This window comes from Lepidochelys kempii, chromosome 7 (assembly GCF_965140285.1).
Source record: "Lepidochelys kempii isolate rLepKem1 chromosome 7, rLepKem1.hap1, whole genome shotgun sequence".
NCBI lineage: Eukaryota > Metazoa > Chordata > Testudines > Cheloniidae > Lepidochelys > Lepidochelys kempii.
The window spans coordinates 52845400-52871099 of NC_136386.1; the positions used below are offsets into that span (position 1 = coordinate 52845400).

At 46.0% G+C, this 25700-nt stretch overlaps 1 protein-coding gene across 4 annotated transcripts in view; it reads right to left on the reverse strand.

Moving 5' to 3' along the window:
• Window positions 1–24594, reverse strand: part of PDLIM1 (PDZ and LIM domain 1) — a 92188-nt gene extending 67594 nt beyond the window's left edge. Inside the window, exon 1 of one of the 4 annotated variants that reach the window (XM_073352760.2) lies at window positions 24243–24594. In XM_073352760.2, the coding sequence (XP_073208861.1) occupies window positions 24243–24338 (96 nt within the window). In that variant the 5' untranslated portion in view covers window positions 24339–24594. Of the gene's footprint in view, window positions 1–8812; window positions 9110–24242 lie in introns of those variants that run through there. The other 3 variants (XM_073352764.2, XM_073352761.2, XM_073352763.2) reach the window with 3 other exon arrangements.
• Between the last annotated feature and the right edge of the window lie 1106 nt (window positions 24595–25700).

Consider the following 25700-nt stretch of genomic DNA (forward strand, 5'->3'; position numbering starts at 1 on the left):
GGGGACGAGAGCTGAGGAAGCGTTGTTCCAAGTCAGCCATAAAAATGTTGGCATACTGTGGGGCCATACGGGTACCCATAGCGGTGCCGCTGATTTGAAGGTATACATTGTCCCCAAATGTGAAATAGTTATGGGTGAGGACAAAGTCACAAAGTTCAGCCACCAGGTTTGCAGTGACATTATCAGGGATAGTGTTCCTGACGGCTTGTAGTCCATCTTTGTGTGGAATGTTGGTGTAGAGGGCTTCTACATCCATAGTGGCCAGGAGGATGTTTTCAGGAAGATCACCGATGGATTGTAGTTTCCTCAGGAAGTCAGTGGTGTCTCGAAGATAGCTGGGAGTGCTGGTAGTGTAGGGCCTGATGAGGGAGTCTACATAGCCAGACAATCCTGCTGTCAGAGTGCCAATGCCTGAGATGATGGGGGCCCAGGATTTCCAGGTTTATGGATCTTGGGTAGCAGATAGAATACCCCAGGTCAGGGTTCCAAGGATGTGTCTGTGCGGATTTGTTATTGTGCTTTTTCAGGGAGTTTCTTGAGCAAATGCTGTTTCTTTTGGTAACCCTCAGTGGGATCAGAGGGTAATGGATTGTAGAAAGTGGTGTTGGAGAGCTGCCGAGCAGCCTCTTGTTCATATTCTGACCTATTCATGATGACGACAGCATCTCCTTTGTCAGCCTTTTTGATTATGATGTCAGAGTTGTTTCTGAGGCTGTGGATGGCATTGTGTTCTGCACGGCTGAGGTTATGGGGCAAGTAATGCTGCTTTTCCACAATTTCAGCCCGTGCACGTCAGCGGAAGCACTCTATGTAGAAGTCCAGTCTGTTGTTTCGACCTTCAGGAGTCCACCGAGAATCCTTTTTTTTGTAGTGTTGGTAGGAAGGTCTCTGTAGATTTAGTATGTTGTTCAGAGGTGTGTTGAAAATATTCTTTGAGTCGGAGACGTCGAAAATAGGATTCAAGGTCACCACAGAACTGTATCATGTTCGTGGGGGTGGAGGGGCAGAAGGAGAGGCCCTGAGACAGGACAGATTCTTCCGCTGGGCTAAGAGTATAGCTGGATAGATTAACAATATTGCTGGGTGGGTTGAGGGAACGATTGCTGTGGCCCCTTGTGGCATGTAGTAGTTTAGATAATTTAGTGTCCTTTTTCTTTTGTAGAGAAGCAAAGTGTGTGTTGTAAATGGCTTGTCTAGTTTTCGTAAAGTCCAGCCACGAGGAAGTTTGTGTGGAAGGCTGGTTTTTTATGAGAGTATCCAGTTTTGAGAGCTCATTCTTAATCTTTCCCTGTTTGCTGTAGAGGATGTTGATCAGGTGGTTCCGCAGTTTCTTTGAGAGCGTGTGGCACAAGCTGTCAGCATAGTCTGTGTGGTATGTAGATTGTAATGGATTTTTTACCTTCAGTCCTTTTGGTATGATGTCCATCTGTTTGCATCTGAACCTCAGACTGACCCTGTCCATTGTGATGCAGCTATTGTTTCTCTTGGGCTGCCCTGTGTATCCCATCACAGCTGCAGGAGGACACTTTTCCTGCAGATGGAGGGATGCCAAATAATGAAATATTATTCTCTTCACACCTCTCTTCTATGACTGCATCATGCCCATAGCTTAACCTGGACACTTGACACCAATTCAAAGATCTTCAGATGTGTTAAAAGAAAGTGCTCATGTAACTGTCTGCCATTTTAAATCACTTAACTAGGCAATACATTCCCATAATAGCCTAATGCAGAACTAATGAAAGGGTCTGCCATGTGCCAGACACAGAAAACATTCGCCTACTAAAATTTAAAGCCTATCCCAAATCAAAGCTCTCAAGCACCCTTAGCTTTGGGAAATTCAGATCTGGATCTAAACTTTGCAGCTTGGATGCATCACTAAGGAAACTGTGTTCTGAGCCTTGGGAGACAGGGACCTGGTATCCCTGACTCGGCCATCAACTTGCTCTGTGACCTTGGGCCACTTTGTGCCTTTGTTTCCCCAGCTATAGAATGGGGATAGAGCCTGTTACTCCACTTGGAAAGGGCACTGAGGTCTACAGACATTTTCATTTTTTCTTATTATTCTCTGTAAATCAGATAATATTCAAAGTGGTTACGAAAAATAATGCACTAGCACTACCAGTGTGATACTGCCTTAGACTGAAGTAGGCAGTTGGCTCTTCCTCCCAGGACAAGCTCATTTCTAATAGCCACCCAACACTGCCTGCAGCTAAAAGCTTTAACCTAGAGAGTCTACAGGCAGCCAAAGGCATTGACACATAAGCCTGATGAACAAAGCCTGACAAATCACAACTCCATGGGGCTGAGCTAGTGGAGGCTGCAGAAAAACATATGTTGTGGTTGCGCTGCACTTGAGATATTGTGTTACCCTCAACTGCCTGCTTAGGGATGGTACAAGCTCACAGCCATTTTGGGGGCATGGGGGCTGATGCAGACCCCGGCCCAAGCCTAACACACCTCACCTAAACAGAGATTATCAGGGTGCCTAGTAAAGAGAAAAAAGCAAATTAGAAATAAAAGTCTTTAAAAACCCACTTCTGTCATTCTGTAAATAATGGTTTGCCCTGAAATGTAACCTTCACTAAATCCTTCACCTGACTGCTTCCAGCCTGCATCTTCTGTGCCTCATAGTGAACATGTCAGCACAAGAAGGGGAGGCTAGCAAAGGGGAACGCCAGCCCCTCCTTCCTGAATGATTAATGAATAGTAATAAAGTCTCCTCTTCTCCTGCTTGACTCAGCTGGCATGATCTGTCTCTGGCTCATCTCCCCGCTAATGCTGCCTTTGAAATTCTCCCTGTTACAGATTAGGTCTGTAAAGTGAAAATCCTTCCAAACTTGAAAGGAATTACATAGAGTTGCAGATAGGAAGATATACAGTTGCCTCATTTTTATTTCTGTCCCAGGCTTGTCCTCCAGGGAAGATGGGGAGAGATGTGCGCATGTGTGGGAAGGGGCATGGTTGAGGGGAAGCAAACTGAAAAGCACTCCCTCTAAATTGTGGCAATCAGCGTCCAACCTGCAAGTCCCAGGGAAAGGGACATCCAAAACTCATTGGAGGCTAGCATACAGCTAGCCAATCAGAATTCAGGCAGCAAGCTTCTGGGAGCCAGAAAGCCAATGGACTAAGGGGTTCTCCTAACTTTTGAGGGGTTGCCAAATTATGGAACAGTCCCTGTCTCCCTACCCCCAAGCAGAATGTGAGAATATAGGGCCCTGCTCTAACTGTTTTGTCATTTATTGTGCTCCATTAGCTCATCTTAGACCAGACACAGCTCAGGCCACTTCTGAGTAACCTGCCCTGAAAAGATACCCGGCCTCTGTGCCTTGACCACAGGGGACAGGCTGAGCATGAGACATTGACCCTGGAGGGGAAGAAGAAAGCAAGCAGTCACCTTGAAAAGTTCAGGTGACAGTCTTGCAGCTAGTCATGCCCTTTGAATCCCCTTCTGGCTGTGGGGGGGAAGAGGACCAGGGAAAAGGGGATTTGGAGAGAGGTTAAGAGGATGGGAGACTCCTAAACCTCACTGCTGGAGACACCCCTCTAGAACTGCCAACTTTCTAATCGCACAAAACCAAACACCCCTGCCCTGAGGCCCCTCCCCCAGGCCACACCCATGCCCCACCCCTTCTCTGAGGCCCCATCTCGCTTGCTCCATTCCCCCCTCCCTCCATTGCTCGTTATCCCCCACCCTCACTCATTTTCATCAGACTCTGGCTGGGGTGTGGGCTCTGGGGTGGGGCCGGGGATGAGGGGTTTGGGGTCTGAGAGGGGGCTCCGGCTTGGGTCAGTGGGTTATGGTGCAGGGGGAGGGGAGGGCTCTAGCTGGGGATGTGGGCTCTGGGATAGGGCCAGGGATGAGGGGTTTGGGGTGTGGAAGGTGGCTCAGGGCTGTGGTTGGGGTGTTGGAGAGGCTGTGGGGTCCCCGCAGCCAAAAGGCTAAAATAGTATACCTTGCACAGGAAAACAATACCGTAAAAATCCTGAGTTCATTTCGATGCTTTGCTATAGACACAGTAATCCCATATCTATAGGATAGTCAAGAAAGATATACACAGAGGAGAATAATTGAATTACACCCCCCTTCCTCCTCTATCTTTCCTTTCTTTCTCTTCTCCTGACACTCTTCCCCAATCTTCAGCAACCTACATAAACCCCACCTAAAGAGGGTCTTGACCAGAGCCTGGAGATTTTCAAAGTGAGATCTTCCTGTTCTCTGCTCAGTGGAGGAGATCTCAGATTAAAGTCACCTAACTTTTAACAGCAATTTTTTGGTAAATTGCTTCCCCTCTGTCAGCAGTGCATAAAACTTGGACACCTATGGAAACTCTACAAGTATTTATAACCAGAAAACAGAATTCTGTCTTGGGCCCCTGAAACTAGATCAGTGGAACCATCTAAAATGTGGTCCAGTTCATGTGGCTTACCCAGCCAACATGTGAACAGGGCTAAACAAACTATAACCCATAAGGCACAGGCTTGATCCTACACCTTCACTTGGCAAAATGACCGTTGAAATCAATGAGATATTTGCTTAAGTAACAACTGTCACACTGGGCCCTTTGTTTTAATGGTTCGGGTATCAGCGTGGACAGGAGGGAGTAGTCTGTTAGCTTCTCAGACTGAGTCAAATCACAGGCCATGCAACCCTGACAAACTAGCAAGAGAGATTTTAGGCCCAAGCCTGCTGAAGTCACTGGGAGTTTGCCACTGGTTTGAATGACAGCAGAATCACTCCCCCGGTTCATATCTCCTCCTTCAGAGTAAGAATCAGGACTGAGACCAGGGTGACTTAATTGCTTTCATTATCAAGCTGGATATGGGAAGAGTGAGGGCTTGACTACCACACGGGAGTATCCAGCCTGGGGTCGAGTAATTGAATTTGCATTGCACAAATAAGTTGTTTTTGACTGGTCAAAAGTTGAGCAATCTGCTGCCTGTCTCCCCAATTCCCAGCCCTCTCTCTGAACAGCAGCACAAAACCCTCCTCCATTAAAAATTTGATCCCACCATCAGTCCACTGTAGCCACATCTCACAAATGAAAGTAAGTGCTGTCAACCTGTGCCAGCAAATCCGACCTTTGCTGCCTGAAACCACCATCAGCAATTTTCATAGAGTAGCTCTTGCCAATACTATATGACTCCCCTTACCTGTTGTCCCCAGCTACTTCCTCAATGTAGGTTTCAGAGTAGCAGCTGTGTTAGTCTGTATTCGCAAAAAGAAAAGGAGTACTAGTGGCACCTTAGAGACTAATGAAGTGAGCTGTAACTCACAAAAGCTTATGCTCAAATAAATTGGTTAGTCTCTAAGGTGCCACTAGTACTCCTTTTCTTTTTCCTCAATGTAGATACTTAAATATATCCATTTTTGCATCTGGCTCGTGTGAAGGACAAGTTACCCAACGAGACTGTGCTGGTGACATTTAATGAGGCTCCTACCTAAAGAGAACAGAATTGTGCTTTATGGCATAAAGGGGAAGCTCATTTCTCAGAATTACTGAGAGCACAGTGGTGCAATGGGGCTCCATCTAAAGCAAGAAACGTGGGAGGACCACCTATTCGATCCACTTATAGATTCATAGATACTAAGGTCAGAAGGGACCATTATGATCATCTAGTCCAACCTCCTGCACAACGCAGGCCACAGAATCTCACCCACCCACTCCTGCGAAAAACCTCTCACCTATGTCTGAGCTACTGAAGTCCTCAAATCGTGGTTTAAAGACTTCAAGGAGCAGAGAATCCTCCAGCAAGTGACCCGTGCCTCATGCTACAGAGGAAGGCAAAAAACCTCCAGGGCCTCTTCCAATCTGCCCTGGAGGAAAATTCCTTCCCAACCACAAATATGGTGATCAGCTAAACCCTGAGCATATGGGCAAGATTCACCAGCCAGATACTACAGAAAATTCTTTCCTGGGTTACTCACATCCCACCCCATCTGACATCCCATCACAGGCCATTAGGCCTATTTACCATGAATATTTAAAGATCAATTAATTACCAAAATCATGTTATCCCATCATATCATCTCCTCCATAAACTTATCGAGTTTAATCTTAAAGCCAGATAGATCTTTTGCCTCCACGGCTTCCCTTGGAAGGCTATTCCAAAACTTCACTCCTCTGATGGTTAGAAACCTTCGTCTAATTTCAAGTCTAAACTTCCCAATGATTAGTTTATATCCATTTGTTCTTGTGTCCACACTGGTACTGAGCTTAAATAATTCCTCTCCCTCTCCGGTATTTATCCCTCTGATATATTTATAGAGAGCAATCATATCTCCCCTCAACCTTCTTTTAGTTAGGCTAAACAAGCCAAGCTCCTTGAGTCTCCTTTCATAAGGCAAGTTTTCCATTCCTTGGATCATCCTAGTAGCCCTTCTCTGTACCTGTTCCAGTTTGAATTCATCCTTCTTAAACATGGGAGACCAGAACTGCACAACTTTTATGAGTGAGCTGTAGCTCACGAAAGCTTATGCTCAAATAAATTTGTTAGTCTCTAAGGTGCCACAAGTACTCCTTTTCTTTATGAGAACAGTTAATGGCCAGGTGGAAGCCGCCTGGGTACTGGCTCATTTCCAGGAGACCACTGGGAGTGCTGGACCAAGAAGAGTTTTTGTCAGCTGGGATTTTTGGTAGGCGCAAATCCCTACTTACCCTGCCTTCACTGCTCCTTGCCACTAACCACCCCTTACCCTGAAGCCTGTGCCAGTGTCTGATTTGTCCATGACACCAGGAAAAACAGGGGAGGTGGGTCAAGCTGGGAAGTGAGGTGAGGAATTTGCCGAAACTGACACAGAGTTGGCACCTGTGCAAGTTTCATCAGGACCAGCAGGCAATGAGTCACATTGTAGGAGAACCATCCTGGGCCATGTCTATACCTGGCAAAAAATGGGATCCACCTTTCACCACTGGAGCAGCTCCACACAGGGCAGCAATGGGGGAAGTAGCAGGACAGACAGTGCTTGGGCATTTTTGTTCCAAGCAGGATCTACTGATGCTGCAGTAATAGACACCTGGAGCCCCACCACACTACTGCCTCCATCATCGCTAAAAGACAAGTGGAGCCGCACCAGAGGCCACAAGGGGTGAATTACTGGGCCTGTTTTTGCCAGCATAGATACAGCAGTCTGATGCATTCAATTAGGAGAGAGGCAAAGGAATGGCAGTAGCCCCTAGCATGCTGGGTTGGCCATGAAAAGAGCTGAGGAGGCAGAATGCTCTTCAGCGTTCTATGGGCCGGATCACATTGGCTGCCTTGACAAATGCTGTACTGAAAGTGTGAAGAATGACATGGTGACTTAAGGAAAGGGATCCCTGGTGGGCGGTCATCCTTCATGCCCATTTCACTAGCCAACAGCAAGAAATTAACAAATGCGCCCAGGCTGATGCATAGCCAGTGGCCAAAAGGTTATTCTGCTCCAAGCTCATTTTGTAAAGTGATCCACATTTTGAAACAAAATTAAATGTTTCTTGCCAGCCCTGAAAACACCACACAGTGAGCGGTGCTGCCCAACAATGGACCCTTTCTTGTCTGCCAATTACTATCCATCTTATTTTATTTAAATGATTAAACAAACTAACATCTAAAACAAACTGAGGAGCCCTCCATTTATGCTGCAGAAACCTATCCAAACAGTGATCAACATTAGTTAGCATTTGATACAGCACCTTCCATCCCTAAGCACTTTGCAAACTAAGTACATAAGGCACCAGTGATAAAGTCACCAGTACAGTATACGGTATCAGCAAGCCGGTGCACGGAAAAGAGAGGAAATGCAGCAGATGCCTACTCTTCTGAAGGGTCAGGCATTCTCCAGTGTCTAGACAAATCTTTGTTTTTAAAAAGTCTCATCCCAGATGTGAACTGACAGGTCTCATTCAAATATTGGGTTTTGCCATTTAGCCTCCCCCCGCACCATGGCCATCAAAAGCCCATGGGAGACAGGCCAGATGTTACCAAGACAGATTAAATTGGTCTTAAAGGAATGTGTGGGGCCAGAACTGGGCACCCAAAGGTCTATTCCCAGTTCCTCCCATGGAGGTGCTGTGGAACCTTGGGCAAATCATTTTACATATGAGGAAACAGATCCCAAAAGGTGAACTGAGGAGGATACCTTCCCCCCCACAGCAGAGTTGGGGTTATTAGTGGAAGGCACTAGATTGACATCCTATACCTGCAAAGCGTTTTGTTCAGGTTTTAGAAGATAAAAGGAATGCAAGTTACCACTTCTCCGAGGCAGCTCTGACTTGCTTAACCAGCACTTCAACAGCACCTCATCAGGATCTCCCAGGCTTCAGCACTATTACTGCAGAGAGAAACTCATGCTTCCCACATCCCAGGTGGCTCTCAGGGACAAAAAGGGTTTTCTTCCACATTAAACATGCATGTCTCCCCTTCACTAATCACTCTCTCTTCTAGTACACATTTATCGTGACAACTGTGAGTGAAAACCCCGAAGGTGTGTCCCCAACATGTTCACTTTCAACAGCAATGTCAAGGGAAGGGGAGAGATTTCTTGCCCTCATTTTGGCACGTAACAATTGAGCATTCTTTCTCCCACTGACCTAGAGCATATGAGATGTTACATGCCCCTGTAAATACATTGGGTGATTAACCAGAGGAAGTTCTTCCAAGGACTCCAAAGCAGAACCCCTTGCCTACCCCAGCAACAACGACTGATCTCATGCAACACAACATCACAAGAAGAGACTGAGTCTTGAGCAGTTTCATCCTGTGGACCAGCCACCCCTCCCACAGATGGCTGTAATGTCCCGTTATACGAAATTAGAGACAGAACTAAACTCACTTTAATGTGAGGGGTACTGTTACAACCCCTTGATTTGTATCGGTGGTATTCATTTCATCCTCTTGAGTGCAGGATGCTCTCAGACACAAATGTGAGAAGCAGGAACACACCTCTCCACAGGAACAGTGGTCACCTGAGAAGACCAAACCACACCACAACCCCTGCAGGTGGGAAGAGGGAGGGCCCTGGGATTCCTAGCATAGCGCTGTAGTGTCCCTGCGTCATGCTCAGAGGTTTCCCAAGGGGTTTTGGCTAATAGGTGTGTGATCAGTTGGAAGCCACTCTGGCTGCTGGAGAAGAGGAGGAGGAGGAGATCTTTCCCTCACTGCTTCTTGCATCCTGGCCACTGCATATGGGGAGACAGTATCACATAGGTCCATTTTTAGTAGATTGCCTTGCAAGCATAACGAAAGCTTAGACTGCAGAAATTGCTGGCCTCTGTCCTACCACTCGCACAGGAAAGTTTTCCACTCCTCAGTGGCAAGAAGAACATCCAAGACCACACACATGTATTCCTTAGACAAGCAATCCACTGACGTCACACTTGGGTATGGGTTACAGGCCCATGCCCCATTACTCTTCTATCCAAGCTTGTGCTAAGATACCTGAGACACATTATCGGTATTGAACAGCCCATCCCAGAAGCAGCTCCTCCCCCAACCTCACCCCCACCCCAAGGAATTTCAGTGCTGGCTTTCCTCACTCCAGTCTCCAGATAGCATTAAAGCCTTCACGAGCTAACCTAAGAACTTTGGGATGATCAGAAGTCTGACTGCATTTAAACGATGTGACAGTTGTACTGTTCCTAACCTGAGTCAGCTGCTTAGTGATTAACTGTTTTAAATTAAATTTTAATTACCTGAATAGCTCTTTCTGCCCGTGCAGACTACTATAAAGCCACAAGATTCATTGCACCCCATTCTATGGAGTAACGCACATAACACAAAAACAATATTAGGAGTGGCTGAGAAGAGGGCCAGAATCCTGGAGGTGCAAGGGTAGCATAAAGCTACATTTGGCTTTCCCCTATCACTTCTTCCTGAGGATCCACCTCAGAATTGGGGCCCAGGAGTCCCTGTCATAAGAGACACTGAGCAGTCAGAGCTAGGCAGCACCGTGGAGGATCTACAGTTCTCAGTGTAGCTGGAACAATCCACCTCTCCCCACATTACACACACACAGCCTGAAGACAGCCAACCCAACCCAAAATCCTATTACACTAGCCACACCCACCGTTTCCTTGTTTCTGAGTGTAACTAGTTTCTGAGTGTAAAAACCCTCCTCATACCTAACCTAGACCTCTACTTAAATTTCATATCATGGCTGCAGGTTCTTCTTCCTGCACATGGAAAAGGTCCCAGCCCAGATTTTGGTGGGTATTTGCACATTGTGATACCAGCAGGTATTTTCACATTGTGATCAGGTCACCTCACAGGGAGCAGGGTGAATGTAGCACTAACCCCTGCAGGTTTGTTTCCATGCTTATTTGAGCTGAGCAGCTCAGCCACACAAAAAGGATGTTTTTTTTTTCCAAATATGTCTTGTAACTAGCTTTTACTCACCCCCATTGAGCTGCTTTTCTCTTCCTGTTATCCAGCTGTTTACTAGGGATCGGGGCTAGATTCAGATCTGCTATAAGCAGGTGCAACTGCTCTGAAGTCAAGTGAGCAGCAGCTATTTACACCAATGATAATTTCACACCGTTTACATGGATTTTAATGGGACTATTTGTTCCATTGAGTTGGGTAAACAAGATTTGGCCCCAGGTCTGACTTTAAACAATAAAATCCAAGTTGTAACCCCTAAAAATTAACAGTTTACAGAAAAGATCTGAATGAACCACTTAGTGGGCTTGGAGGACTGTGTTTAAACTTTATACAGGTATCTGATTACAGAAAACTCAGACCTTATTTTGCTTTAAATCCTAGTCTCCCTATCGTTTTAAACTTAATTAATAGACTGTGTGTCAGACTGAATTCATTGCTCCTGAATTTCACTTCTCTTTCATTCAACAGTTGCTTAATTAACAATGCGCATAATTTACAATTGCATAGATCTTAATAGGTTTCAGAGTAGCAGCCATGTTAGTCTGTATTCGCAAAAAGAAAAGGAGCATTTGTGGCACCTTAGAGTTAGTCTCTAAGGTGCCACAAATAGATCTTAATACACACCTAAAACTGGGCTGCCACATGGCTGCTTTTTCATTCAGGAAAAAAGGATGGCACACCAACATGTATTCCTATAAATTCAACTGCTTTGGGGGATTTTCACAGACAGCTCCAAAGTTACGTGTAGATACATAGTGTGGAGAGATTTTTTTTGCTATGACTCATTGTAGAGCCAAATCCCCCTCTGCCTCTATTTTGTGTCAGTCAATCCTTTTTAAGATGAGCACAACCAATTGGCAGGGAACACCAAAAAATGAGATTCAAAACACAGGCTTGTGGAGCAATCCCACACAAATCTGTTCTTGGCACGATGAGCAGCTCCGTCAGGACGATCTGCATAAAATGGCAACATAAAGGAATAGAAGTCTACCTCTCCCATGTTAGGAGATGATTAAATGCAGGCTGTTACACATATGCACTTTACAGATAAAGTGGGTCTAACTGTACTTCTCCTTCATTCAACAGTTGCTTAATTCCCTTTCCCAGATCCACTAATCTCACAGGAGTTTAAACTAGGAACAAACCAGCCACAGAACAGCCAACAAAGCCATAAACCTGTAGCATGTCAATCAGCAGCATGGAAAGGATTTGTGATAAGATCCATCACAACAATCCACAGCACATCATTAGAAGAGTACAGTAAACAGGACTTGGCCCCATAACGTTACTCACGTGAGTAAATCAAGCAGGATTTGATCTACTATATATTACACATGTCCATACAAAATAGTTTATTTGTAATAAGAACTTGAAAAAATTCCCTTATTCCCCTCAAGCCCTACAACCTTAAGTTCTTTTGAAAACAAATCCATACTCAGCAGCGTCTGCGAGGCATCCCCTTTCAAAGGACAGTTACATTCACATGACAGTGTCAAAGAGAGTGCTTGAGAAATCCTCTTGCTCTGCTCCAACATCACAACAATGGTTCAGCTGATTTAGAATCATAGAAGATGAGGATTGGAAGAGTTCTCAGGAGGTCATCCAGTCCAACCCCCTGCTACTACTAATACAGCCCAATATGCCGTTAGCCTTCTTGGCAACAAGGACACACTGTTGATGCATATCCAGCCTGATATAGTTGGGGACTGGTCCTATTTTGAGCAGAGGGCTGGAATAAATGACCTCCTGAGGTCCCTTCGAACTCTGATATTCTATGATTCTTGTCCACTGTAATCCCCAGGTCCTTTTCTGCAGAACTGCCGCTTAACCAGTCTCTAGCAGTGCAAGGGATTCTTCCATCCTAGGTGCAGGACTTGTTGAATCTCACCAAATTTCTTTTGGCCCAATCCTCCAATTTGTCTAGGTCACTCTGGACCCTATCGCTACCCTCCAGCATCTCTACCTCTCCCCACAGCATAGTGTCATCCGCAAACTTGTTGAGGGTGCAAGCCATCCTATCATCCAGATCATTAATAAAGATCTGGAACAAAACCGGCTCCAGGAGAGACCCCTGGGACACTTTGCTTGATACTGGAAGCCAGCTAGACATCGAGCCATTGATCACTATCCATTGAGCCCAATGATCTAGCCAGCTTTCTATTCACCTTATAGTCCATTCATCCAATCCATACTTTTTTAACTTGCTGGCAAGAATACTGTGGGAGACTGTATCAAAAGCTTTCATAAAGTCAAGGTATATCACATCCACTGCTTTCCCCATATCCACAAAGTCAGTTATCTCATCATAGAAGGCAATCAGGTTGGTCAGGCATGACTTGCCCTTGGTGAATCCATGTTGGCTGTTCCTGATCACCTTCCTCTCCTCCAAGTGGTTCAAAATGCATTCCTTTAGGACCTGCTCCATGATTTTTCCAGGGACTGAGGTGAGGCTGTCTGGTCTGTAGTTCCCCGATTCTCCTTCCTCTCTTTTAAAAAGAATGGCACTTTATTTGCCTTTTCCCAATCATCCGGGACCTCCCCGGATCGCCACAAGTTTTCAAAGATAATGGCCAATTGCTCTGCAATCACATCAGCCAACTCACTAAGCACCTTTAGATGCACTGCATCCGGCCCTATGGACTTGTGTATGTCCAGTTTTTCTAAATAGTCCTTAATCTGTTCTTTCACCACTGAGGGCTGCTCACCTTCTCCCCATATTGTGCTGCCCAGTGCAGCAGTCTGGGAGTTGACCTTTTCTGTAAGGACCAAGGCAAAAAAAGCATTGAGTACTTCAGCTTTTTCCACATTATATGTCACTCTGTTACCTCCCCCATTCAGTTAGGATTCTACACTTTCCCTGACCTTCTTCTTCTTCTTACTAACATACCTGTAGAAACCCTTCTTGTTACCCTTCACATTCCTTGCTAGCTACAACTCCAATTGCGCTTTGGGCTTCCTGATTACACCCCTGCATGCTCGAGCAATATTTTTATACTCCTCCCTAGTCATCTGTCCAAGTTTCCACTTCTTATAAACTTCCTTTTTGTGTTTAAGCTCACCGAAGATTTCTCTGTTAAACCAAGCTGGTCATCTGCCATATTTGCTACTCTTTCCGCACATCGAGATGGTTTGTTCCTGTGTCCTTGATAAGGCTTCTTTAAAACACAACCTGCTCTCCTAAACTCCTTTTCCCCTCCGTTCCCTGAGGGAGTCAAAGTCTGCTTTTCTGAAGTCCAGAGTCCGTATTCTGCTGCTCTCCTTTCTTCCTTTTGTCTGGATCCTGAACTCGACCATCTCATGGTCACTTATGCCCAGGTTGCCACCCACTTCTACTTCCCCTACCAATTCTTCCCTTTTTATGAGCAGCAGGTCAAGAGAAGCATGGCCTGTCAAGGTTCCTCCCCCACTCTGAACTCTAGGGTACAGATGTGGGGACCTGCATGAAAAACCTCCTAAGCTTATCTTTACCAGCTTAGGTCAAAACTTCCCCAAGGTACAAAATATTCCACCCGTTGTCCTTGGACTGGCCGCTACCACCACCAAACTAATACTGGTTACTGGGGAAGAGCTGTTTGGACGCGTCCTTCCCCCCAAAATACTTCCCAAAACCTTGCACCCCACTTCCTGGACAAGGTTTGGTAAAAAGCCTCACCAATTTGCCTAGGTGACTACAGACCCAGACCCTTGGATCTTAAGAACAATGAACAATCCTCCCAACACTTGCACCCCCCCTTTCCTGGGAAATGTTGGATAAAAAGCCTCACCAATTTGCATAGGTGACCACAGACCCAAACCCTTGGATCTGAGAACAATGAAAAAGCATTCAGTTTCTTACAAGAAGACTTTTAATAAAAATAGAAGTAAATAGAAATAAAGAAATCCCCCCTGTAAAATCAGGATGGTAGATATCTTACAGGGTAATTAGATTAAAAAACATAGAGAACCCCTCTAGGCAAAACCTTAAGTTACAAAAAAGATACACAGACAGAAATAGTTATTCTATTCAGCACAATTCTTTTCTCAGCCATTTAAAGAAATCATAATCTAACACATACCTAGCTAGATTACTTACTAAAAGTTCTAAGACTCCATTCCTGTTCTGTCCCTGGCAAGAGCAGCATACAGACAGACACAGACCCTTTGTTTCTCTCCCTCCTCCCAGCTTTTGAAAGTATCTTGTCTCCTCATTGGTCATTTTGGTCAGGTGCCAGTGAGGTTACCTTTAGCTTCTTAACCCTTTACAGGTGAGAGGAGCTTTCCCCTGGCCAGGAGGGATTTCAAAGGGGTTTACCCTTCCCTTTATATTTATGACATGGCCCCTAGTTGGTTCCTCCAGCACTTGCACCAAGAAGTTGTACCCAACACTCTCCAAAAACTTCCTGGATTGTCTGTGTACTGCTGTATTGCTCTCCCAGCAGATATCAGGGTGATTGAAGTCCCCCATGAGAACCAGGGCCTGTGATCTGGAAACTTCTCTTAGTTGTCAGAAGAAAGCCTCATCTCCCTCATTCTTCTGATCCAGTGGTCTATAGCAGACACCCACCACAACATCATCTTTGTTGCTCTTGCCTCTAAACTTAACCCAAAAACTCTCAACAGGCTTTTCTTCAGTTTCATACTGGAGCTCTGAGCAATCATACTGCTCTCTTACATACAGTACAACTTCTTCAAGTTTAATCGAACTTGGCAGCAGGACAGGTTTGGGCTCAGAAGACATGTGACATGTTTGAGCTTGAAGCAGTTTCAAACATGAGTGCTAAAAAGAGATTAGAGGAGCAGTGGAAATAACATAGACTCTCCTTTGTCTCTCATCTAAAATAAAATAAGTCATCAAAGCCATTGTGCTGGGGTCAGTGAAAGCTGCTCTTTCCCCAACATTCAGAAAAGGATGCTCTAGTGGGTCAGACACTGAACTCAAGAGCCTTGGACTCAGTTCCCAGCTCAGCCACAGACTTCTTTGGACCAGTCACTTAGTGACAGGAGGACTGTCTGGCTACGTAGACTCCCTCCTCATGCCCTACGCTATCAGCACTCCTAGCTATCTTCGAGACACCACTGACTTCCTGAGGAAACTACAATCCATCGGTGATCTTCCTGAAAACACCATCCTGGCCACTATGGATGTAGAAGCCCTCTACACCAACACTCCACACAAAGATGGACTACAAGCCGTCAGGAACACTATCCCCGATAATGTCACGGCAAACCTGGTGGCTGAACTTTGTCCTCACCCATAACTATTTCACATCTGGGGACAAGGTATACCTTCAAATCAGCGGCACTGCTATGGGTACCCGCATACCGCCACAGTATGCCAACATTTTTATGGCTGACTTAGGACAACGCTTCCTCAGCTCTCGTCCCCTAATGCCCCTACTCTACTTGCGCTATATTGATGACATCTTCATCATCTGGACCTATGGAAAAGAAGCCCTTGAGGAATTCCACCATGATTTCAACAATTTCCATCCCACCATCAACCTCAGCCTGGACCAGTCCACACAAGAGATCCACTTCCTGGACACTACAGTGCTAATAAACGATGGTCACATAAACACCACCTTATGCCGGAAACCTACTGACTGCTATTCCTACCTACATGCCTCCAGCTTTCACCCAGATCACACCACACGATCCATTGTCTACAGCCAAGCTCTACAATACAACCGCATTTGCTCCAACCCCTCAGATAGAAACAAACACCTACAAGATCTCTATCAAGCATTCTTACAGCTACAGTACCCATCTGTTGAAGTAAAGAAACAGACTGATAGAGCCAGAAGAACACGCAGAAGTCACCTACTACAGGACAGGCCCAACAAAGAAAATAACAGAACACCACTTGCTGTCACCTTCAGCCCCCAACTAAAACCTCTCCAACGCATCATCAGGGATCTACAATCTATCCTGAAGGACGACCCATCACTCTCACAAATCTTGGGAGACAGGCCAGTCCTTGCCTACAGACAGCCCCACAACCTGAAGCAAATACTCACCAGCAACCACACACCACACAACAGAACCACTAACCCAGGAACCTATCCTTGAAACAAAGCCCGTTGCCAACTGTGTCCACATATCTATTCAGGGCACACCATCATAGGGGCTAATCGCATCAGCCACACTATCAGAGGCTCGTTCACCTGTACATCTACCAATGTGGTATATGCCATCATGTCCAGCAATGCCCCTCTGCCATGTACTTTGGCCAAACTGCACAGTCTCTATGTAAAAGAATAAATGGACACAAATCAGATGTCAAGAATTATAACATTCAAAAACCAGTCAGAGAACACTTTAATCTCTCTGGTCACTCGATTACAGACCTAAAAGTGGCAATATAACAAAAAAACTTCAAAAACAGACTCCAACGAGAGACTGCTGAATTGGAATTAATTTGCAAACTGGACACCATTAAATTAGGCTTGAATAGAGACTGGGAGTGGATGGGTCATTACACAAAGTAAACTATTTCCCCAGGTTTATTCCACCCCCGCCCCGTTCCTCACATGTTCTTGTCAACTACTGGAAATGGCCCACCTTGATTACCTCTACAAAAGGTTCCCCCCTCCCCTCCGCTGGTAATAGCTCACCTTACCTGATCACTCTTGTTACAGTGTGTATGGTAACACCCATTGTTTCATGTTCTCTGTGTATATAAAACCCCCCTACTGTATTTTCCACTGCATACATCCGATGAAGTGAGCTGTAGCTCATGAAAGTTTATGCTTAAATAAATTTGTTAGTCGCTAAGGTGCCACAAGTACTCCTTTTCTTTTTTTTTTAGTATACCCTGTGCCTCTGCTTCCCAACTGCAAACCGGAGTTAACCCTGCCCTACCTCACAGGCATGTTGTTGTGAGGACAAATGCAGCTAATGAAGCATTCCAACACTGTACTTAGAGAGAATGGCAAGGCAAGAGGAAATTTGTGTCTTTAGGTCTGACCCTATGAGCATTCCACCTGGGTAATGCTCATGGAAGGCAATGGGAGTGCTATGCCCAGAGAGCTTCGCTCAAAAAGATGACCACAAAGGGGGGAAATGGAGTTACGCTAACAGAAAACCATCATGACTCAGCCCCCCCCATGTCGGATGTATGTACAATCAAAGAACAAAGGGCCCAGATCCTACTTATGGGGCGGTGGGGTCGAGTGGCTATCAGTGGAAGATTTTCTACTGAACTTAAGGGAAGAAAGCATGAGCCTAAAAGTCCTCATGTGCCTAAGTATAAACAAAAAAGAGAGAAAGCTTTATGACTTGAGGTCTTGGGGATGAATTTAAAACAGCAGAGATATGTGAGAAAACTGAACAGAGGGCTTCCAATGACCAGCATTTGTTTGACCAAAAGAAAAAATAAAACCCACAAGAGGGTTTTTCAGTCTACCCAGCGCTAGAAATCAGTCTTGCACACACGAGTCTGCATTTATTAATACCACTGTTAACCCACCCAGCTACAATACATTCATCAGCACTGATGAAGAGGAGTAAAAATCTAAAGTGGCAACTTAAACTTCTGCCTAAAATCTTTTTACCTCTGATTGTTGTAAGAAACACCCAAGATTACTATAAAATGGGGTAATGGTGCTTGCCTCCTTTGTAAAGCACTTTGAGCTGTACCAAGGAAAAGGTCTAAGTAAGAGCTAGGTATTCATTAGTACTGCAAATGAAATAAATTAGAGAGAGAAAAAAAATCTGTACTTTATCTTTGTGCATTTGACAGCACTGTGTCCAAAGAAAATGATGAAACTGAAACAGTCAGTCAGATTTGTTTGTGTGAGTCTTTCAGACAACACTAAGGGGGACAAAAACGTTTTCAAAAAATAGGAAAAATGGGATTATAAAACCTCCCCAAAAAAGAGCAGGAAAGCTCAGGGGGAGTTAGCATGAATCAGAAGTTACAGTTCACATGCATCACAAGTTGTACTATCAGTTCCCGTTCTGGAATGTTATTCACCCAGGGCTTATGCTAATTTTTAAACAATATGAATGCACAATACAGGAGATAATGCTTTTGGCAGCAGCAGGAGCCCAAGCAGTTCCACTGCGGTGCTGGCACAGTACTGGACGCTCCGTGGCTCCTATGAGGCATCTTATTTACTCAGCTAGGGTTGGAAGTTTGAGCTACTGGTCTTCAGATTGGCAGACAGCACAAAGTCATCAACACACTGCCCAGGCACGGTTCTGGGCAGGATTGTGGGAAAGTTTTAAAGATTGTGTGTAAAATAAACCCACCACTCTTGCTCTCTCACACACACACTCACATTATTTGGATTGTGAGCTTTTTGGGGCAGGGACCGTCTCATTGTTGACCAAGCTTGTGAGGCCCTCCAGTTAACTTGATGGCATTTCTCCTCCTGTCTGCCAGGATGAACACTGCAACTTACCATACTTCCAGGGTATGTTGGAGACATCAGAGGGCAGAACCCTACAGATTTGGGACACAATGAAAAGCCAAAAAGGGGAAGGGAGGGGGGACACCCAGAGCTGTGGGACAAATGCTTAGCCAGCAGGGGGAGTCAGGGAGAGGCACGAGGAGGTTTCATTCCTTCCTCCCTCCTAGTGTGCTGTGGCATCAATGCCTGCTTCACGGTGGGGGAGGGGACAACAATGCATCAGCCCTTCCAGTCCAGTGAGAAAGAAAGGTACATTTCACAGGGGAGGCACCAGAGAGAGACACAGAGCCCCTGGCATGGTGGGGAGGAGGGACTGGGGAGTGGAACAGGCCCCTTGTGATGTGGCAGAGGGGGGAATGGAGGGGAAGAACAAAGGACTTTGGCATGAGGGAGCAGCCCAGCAATACAGGGGGCTGGGGGTACACACAAGGAGCTTGTGGGGGAAGAGAGGGATGGAAGGACCTGCTGGTGTGTGCAAGGACCTCACCCTAGTTCTAGGTATATGCAGGTGCTCTAGACTAGAGAATGTAGGCCGAGAAACCATTGTGACTTAAACACCTAAAAATCTGGAGATCAATGAGTCTGTCAAAACTTTTCCTACACCAAATCCCCAATATCCAGCCGGTTTCTCTAAAGGGGAGCTTAGAATGGGCACATGGAGAGGCTCTTAGCAGCTTTTGCAAAACAGAATATTCTTCACGCTGGGCAACATGGCCAGAGGGCAGCAGGAGGCTGATCCATGGGAGGATGATCAAAGCCTTATTCCCTGTGGACTGAGGAGAGGTTACTACAGGCTAATTAGAGCACCTGGCGCCAATTAAGGCCCAGCCAGAGACCTAATTAAAAAAACCCTGTTTCAGTCAGACAGGAGAAGGGAAAGTTTAGAGGAGTACTGCTGTTGAGGAGAGGATCAGAGTACCAGGGGAAGAGAAGCCCTGCTCAAGCAGAGCAGAAGGACTCCCCAGGAGCAGAGGACCAAGAGAAATCCTGCCCAAAGGCAGAGAGGGCAGGAAGCCCAAGAATAGGTGCTGGGGCTGAGACAGAGGTGCCTCTCCCCACTGTGCCACAGCCCTGGAGCTGGGGGAGTTAAGTGCGCAGTCCTTGGTGGCCTTCTGCATGGCCCCACAGGCATGCACCTTAGAGGGAACTTAGGCCCTGACCCATCACACGAAGGAAAAGTGCGGGACCCACCATAATAGCGTCGACCATTTGCCACAATGTGTAAAAGCAGTGCTGGTAAATTTCTCTCTCAGTGCTGGAGAGCTACTGAAATGCTGCCCTTCGAGCAGACTGTAAAACCTAAAGTACAGCAGCATTAATGACAACTGGTTCTCTCAGTCTACAATCAAAGATTAGTTACTGACATTACAAAGGAGTTGGCATAGGAGATCTAAAATACTGGCACGCAAGAGTCTCAGTCCGTGAGCCACTTAGAATTGCCAGTCTAATTTTCCCTTTAAGAACAAAGTTTTAATACATTTCTGCTATTGAAGATGCTTGTGTAATTGTTCAATAACCCAGTACCCAAAAGGCTAGCTACTCCAGTGGGTAATGCTACATGCCAGGCAGGGGAAGCGAGTCCTTGTGAAAAAGCTTTAATGAAATATTCCAAGGTGGCAAGAGAGACATGGAAGACAAATCTTTTAGTTATAGTACTGAACTGAAAGTGCAGAGTTCAGTTCCTGGCATTGCCACAGGCCTTCTGTGCAACTTAACCGATCAGTGCCTCGGTTTCCCCATTGTAAAAAGGGGGTAATACTTCCTACTTCACAGGGAGCTGGAGCCACATTAATGTGTACATGGCTCTCAGATACTTTGGTGATAAGTGTAGCTCCATTGGTGATATCACTAGTGTAGACAGGACCCTGCCAATTTTACCACCATATTATGCAGCCCTGCACAGAGCAAGTCTTAAAATCACATCTTCCTCTGTCCCCTTCCTGCACCTCCCAAAATATCAACCGCTGGCTAGGAGATTTAGTTCTCTAACGCAAGTACATTTTCCAAGCCCTGAATGGTGGCATCATCAGGCTTCAGAATCAACAACCCACTCAGATGAAAAAAGGCAGATTGCTCTTCATGAAGAGCTTTTTTTTGTTAGTTGTTTTTTTTTTTGCATTTTCAGTAACATTTCCAGTTTTGGAAAGTGTTCACAACTTTACCTGAAAAGGAAAGTTATACTATGCCCCTTACAAATGATTAGCCATTTTCAATGCTACTCTTTTTATTTGGATCTTAAAACTTCTAAAAGTTATTTTCAGAAACAGACTAAAACAAAAGGTAGTTTGGCTCAGTGGCAGGTGTTCAACCAGGGCATCAAGCCAGATTTTCAAGGTTTTACATTATGCAATCCCTGCCTGCATCTCCTCCTCCATTTCCCCACTAATTACACCAGCCTGGATACATCTTCAACACAAACATTTTATACTTTTCCACACTGGCCAAACCTCCACCCCTGCACTTTACTCACACCGCTCGCAAGACCCACTTCTACTTCTCTGTTTTACAAGAAAATCAAGAACCAAAACCCCGAATACTACAACTTGAGCCACTGAGAGACATACATCTCTCAGCCTGTGGTTGTCCTGACCCCTATTTTCCCAGCCTGTGTCCTAGCCTCACTTCTCTAGCCAGCCCATGTTTAGGTCATGAACTCTTTGGGAACCACCTTTTTTTGGGGTGTGTGAAAGGATGTAGCAGGTATAACAGTTGAGAGTGCTATAAAATAATCAATAGCTCACCTACATGTGTGCATGCACACTCTCCCACTAATTCACCATCAGCCCTGAGAAGCCTATCACCAAGTCAGCCTACTTTGCTAAGTTTCAGAGTAACAGCCGTGTTAGTCTGTATTTGCAAAAAGAAAAGGAGTACTTGTGGCACCTTAGAGACTAACCAATTTATTTGAGCATAAGCTTTTGTAAGCTACAGCTCACTTCATCGGATGCATACTGTGGAAAGTATAGAAGATCTTTTTATACACACAAAGCATGAAAAAATGGGTGTTTACCACTACAAAAGGTTTTCTCTCCCCCCACCCCACTCTCCTGCTGGTAACAGCTTATCTAAAGTGATCACTCTCCTTACAATGTGTATGATAATCCACACAAAGATGGACTACAACCCGTCAAGAGCACTATCCCCAATAATGTCACGGCAAACCTGGTGGCTGAACTTTGTCCTCACCCATAACTATTTCACATCTGGGGACAAGGTATACCTTCAAATCAGCGGCACTGCTATGGGTACCCGCATGGCCCCACAGTATGCCAACATTTTTATGGCTGACTTAGGACAACGCTTCCTCAGCTCTCGTCCCCTAATGCCCCTACTCTACTTGCGCTATATTGATGACATCTTCATCATCTGGACTCATGGAAAAGAAGCCCTTGAGGAATTCCACCATAATTTCAACAATTTCCATCCCACCATCAACCTCAGCCTGGACCAGTCCACACAAGAGATCCACATCCTGGACACTACAGTGCCAATAAATGATGGTCACATAAACATCACCCTATACCGGAAACCTACTGACCGCTATTCCTACCTACATGCCTCCAGCTTTCACCCTGACCACACCACACGATCCATTGTCTACAGCCAAGCTCTGCGGTACAACCACATTTGCTCCAACCCCTCAGACAGAGAAAAACACCTACAAGATCTCTATCAAGCATTCTTACAACTACAGTACCCACCTGCGGAAGTGAAGAAACAGATTGATAGAGCCAGAAGAGTACCCAGAAATCACCTACTACAGGACAGGCCTAACAAAGAAAATAACAGAACGCCACTAGCCGTCACCTTCAGCCCCCAACTAAAATCCCGCCAACGCATTATTAAGGATCTACAACCTATCCTGAAGGATGACCCAACACTCTCACAAATCTTGGGAGACAGGCCAGTCCTTGCCTACAGACAGCCCCACAACCTTAAGCAAATACCCATCAGCAACCACATACCACACAACAGAACCACTAACCCAGGAACCTGTCCTTGCAACAAAGCCTGTTGCCAACTGTGTCCACATATCTATTCAGGGGACACCATCACAGGGCCTAATAACATCAGCCACACTATCAGAGGCTTGTTCACCTGCACATCCACCAATGTGATGTATGCCATCATGTGCCAGCAATGCCTCTCTGCCATGTACATTGGTCAAACTGCACAGTCTCTACGTAAAAGAATAAATGGACACAAATCAGATGTCAAGAATTATGACATTCATAAACCAGTCGGAAAACACTTCAATCTCTCTGGTCACGCGATTACAGACATGAAAGTTGCGATATTACAACAAAAAAACTTCAAAACCAGACTCCAGGGAGAGACACTTGAATTGGAATTCATTTGCAAATTGGATACAATTAACTTAGGCTTGAATAGAGACTGGGAGTGGCTAAGTCATTATGCAAGATAACCTATTTCCCCTTGTTTTTTCCTACCCCCGCCCCCAGACATTCTTGTTAAACCCTGGATTTGTGCTGGAAATGGCCCACCTTGATTATCATACACATTGTAACGAGAGTGATCACTTTAGATAAGCTATTACCAGCAGGAGAGTGGGGTGGGGGGAGAGAAAACCTTTTGTCTATAAAAAGATCTTCTATACTTTCCACAGTATGCATCCGATGAAGTGAGCTGTAGCTCACGAAAGCTTATGCTCAAATAAATTGGTTAGTCTCTAAGGTGCCACAAGTACTCCTTTTCTTTTTACTTTGCTAAGTTTCCTTCATTGTTAGAGTAGATAATCAATGCCTAAAAGGAAGGGAATTTAGCTCCCTCCTGCTAAAGGATTGTTGGAGTCAGACTTGGCAACTCTGGCTTGGAGATAGCACAGGGGTGGATTCCAATAGCTCCAGGACAAATCTGGCATGTGAGAGAGGGGAACACATTCCCAGGTGGGCAAAGGAGCAGAACTCCCAGAGCCTTTTCCTGTGGAATTAGGGGCTTTCCAGTCATTGCAATAGGTGGGGTGGGGACTGGAGAGGTCTGCAGACCAGATTGTTGCCCAGATCTTTTCTCCCCCGGCAGCAGCCAGGGACCATTCCACGAACAATCCCAGAGCATGAAGCACCATACCCTGCAGCCCCCCCTTACAGCCCCCTGCAGCACCCCTGTCTGCACACACCCCCAAGTACCCACAGGGGAAGCCTTCCCGAGGCTCCCTCTCTGCAACAGCACCCCTCATACCTACAGCCCCCCAACACCCCCTCTCTGCCCCAATCCTCCAAGTACCCACAGGGGCCCCTCTCTGCACTAGCCCCCCCACAGCACCAATCCCCCAAGTACAAGGGAAGCTCCCCGATGCCCCCTCTCTGCACCAGCCCCCAAACCCCTCTCTTGCACCACCCACCCGCACACCCACAGCCCCCCAATACCCCTCTCTGTACCTCACTCCGGGCAGCCCCCCCTGCCCCACCCCACACACCTGCCCCCTGCAGCCCAGGGACCGGGAGGGTGGCGGGCGGAGCGGGTCCCTACCCGGGAGATGGTGAGCGGCTGCTCGAAGTCCTTGCCCCCCACCAGGCGGAAGCCCCAGGGCCCCGGGCCCTGCAGGGTGACGCGGTGGCTGCTCATTCCAGCGGCGGCGGCGGCGGCGGCTGCTCCTGCTCGGGCCGAGTCGGGACTCTGCTCTACGGGAACCGGCCGCCCCGCCTCTGGGCGGGCTCACGCCCCGCCCGGCCCCCGGCGCCGGGGAGAAGGGCGCTGCCTGCTGCCGGGGGTGGCCTGAGCCGACCCCAGCCGGTGCCTGGGCCCCATCGCTGGGCCAGCTGAGCGCTGAGAGCCCAGCCCGTGCTGCACAGCGCCGAGCGCAGCTGGCCCGCTCCAGGCTGCGCTAAAGGCACCAGTCAGGTGGTCCCGAAATCATGAGATCTGAAAGGAATAATCATGGGTGGGCTTGGCCTGCTGGCTTTTGTCAGTCTTTAGATTTCACAGCTTAGAGCAATGACAGCTAGAAACTTTTGGTTTTTTTAATGGAAGCCTGAGCTGTAGCTTTAAGAGAGATGCCAAATATCAAAAGACTTGCAATGAGGGTTGGCCACATTTACTGTGTGGAGGTGCTAATACAGGAGTGATCTGGCTATTACCAGGGATTGACTGTTTGAAAAAATATGTCAGTATATTTACTAGCCGCCTCTACAAATATGGTCATAAATGAGCAATGTTCAATACCACTAGTTTGACTAAAAGAGCAAAGTACATTTGGCAGTGCAGTGTTTTTCTTTCTATGAAAACAACAAGGAGTCCGGTGGCACCTTAAAGACTAACAGATTTATTTGAGCATAAGCTTTCATGGGTAAAAACCTCACTTCTTCAGATGCATGGAGTGAAAGTTACAGATGCAGCCATAAATATACTGACACGGTTCTCAAAATTCAGTCATTCCTCCTCCATAGTATAAACTTAGCAAGGTCACGGTACAGCCCGCTGCTCTGTTTCCATTATAGACCTTAGGGGTATAATCATTGTATAAAATTATACATTGTATTTCTGATGCTGCCCCATAAAATAAGTGGCATCCAATACAAATGTGCGTTTTACAGGAATTCTTTTAGTTTAACAGCCCTTGTGTAGAGTTAGCTGGAACTAGATCTAGCTCAGGACGGTGGTAACTCTTCAATTTACCACAACATTTTATATATTATTATACTGTGTTACATCAAAAGCCTTGACTTTATTCAAGCCCTTCTTGTAAAAATTACTGGCCGTATCACCCAAAGGTGTAACTAGGTTGAAAAAATAGTGCTTTGCCGGTTTACATCACCTTATGATTTGATCCTGCATTTTTATTTCAAGCTCAGTGCTAGTACTGTATCAAGATTCTGGCTTTTCTCAAAGCAAGGAATAAAAATGATTCTCGACAGGCACAATTTTCCATATATGTTTGCCCATAAAATCTGGAGACTGTTGAAAGTCTAGACAAGACAGGAGGGGCTC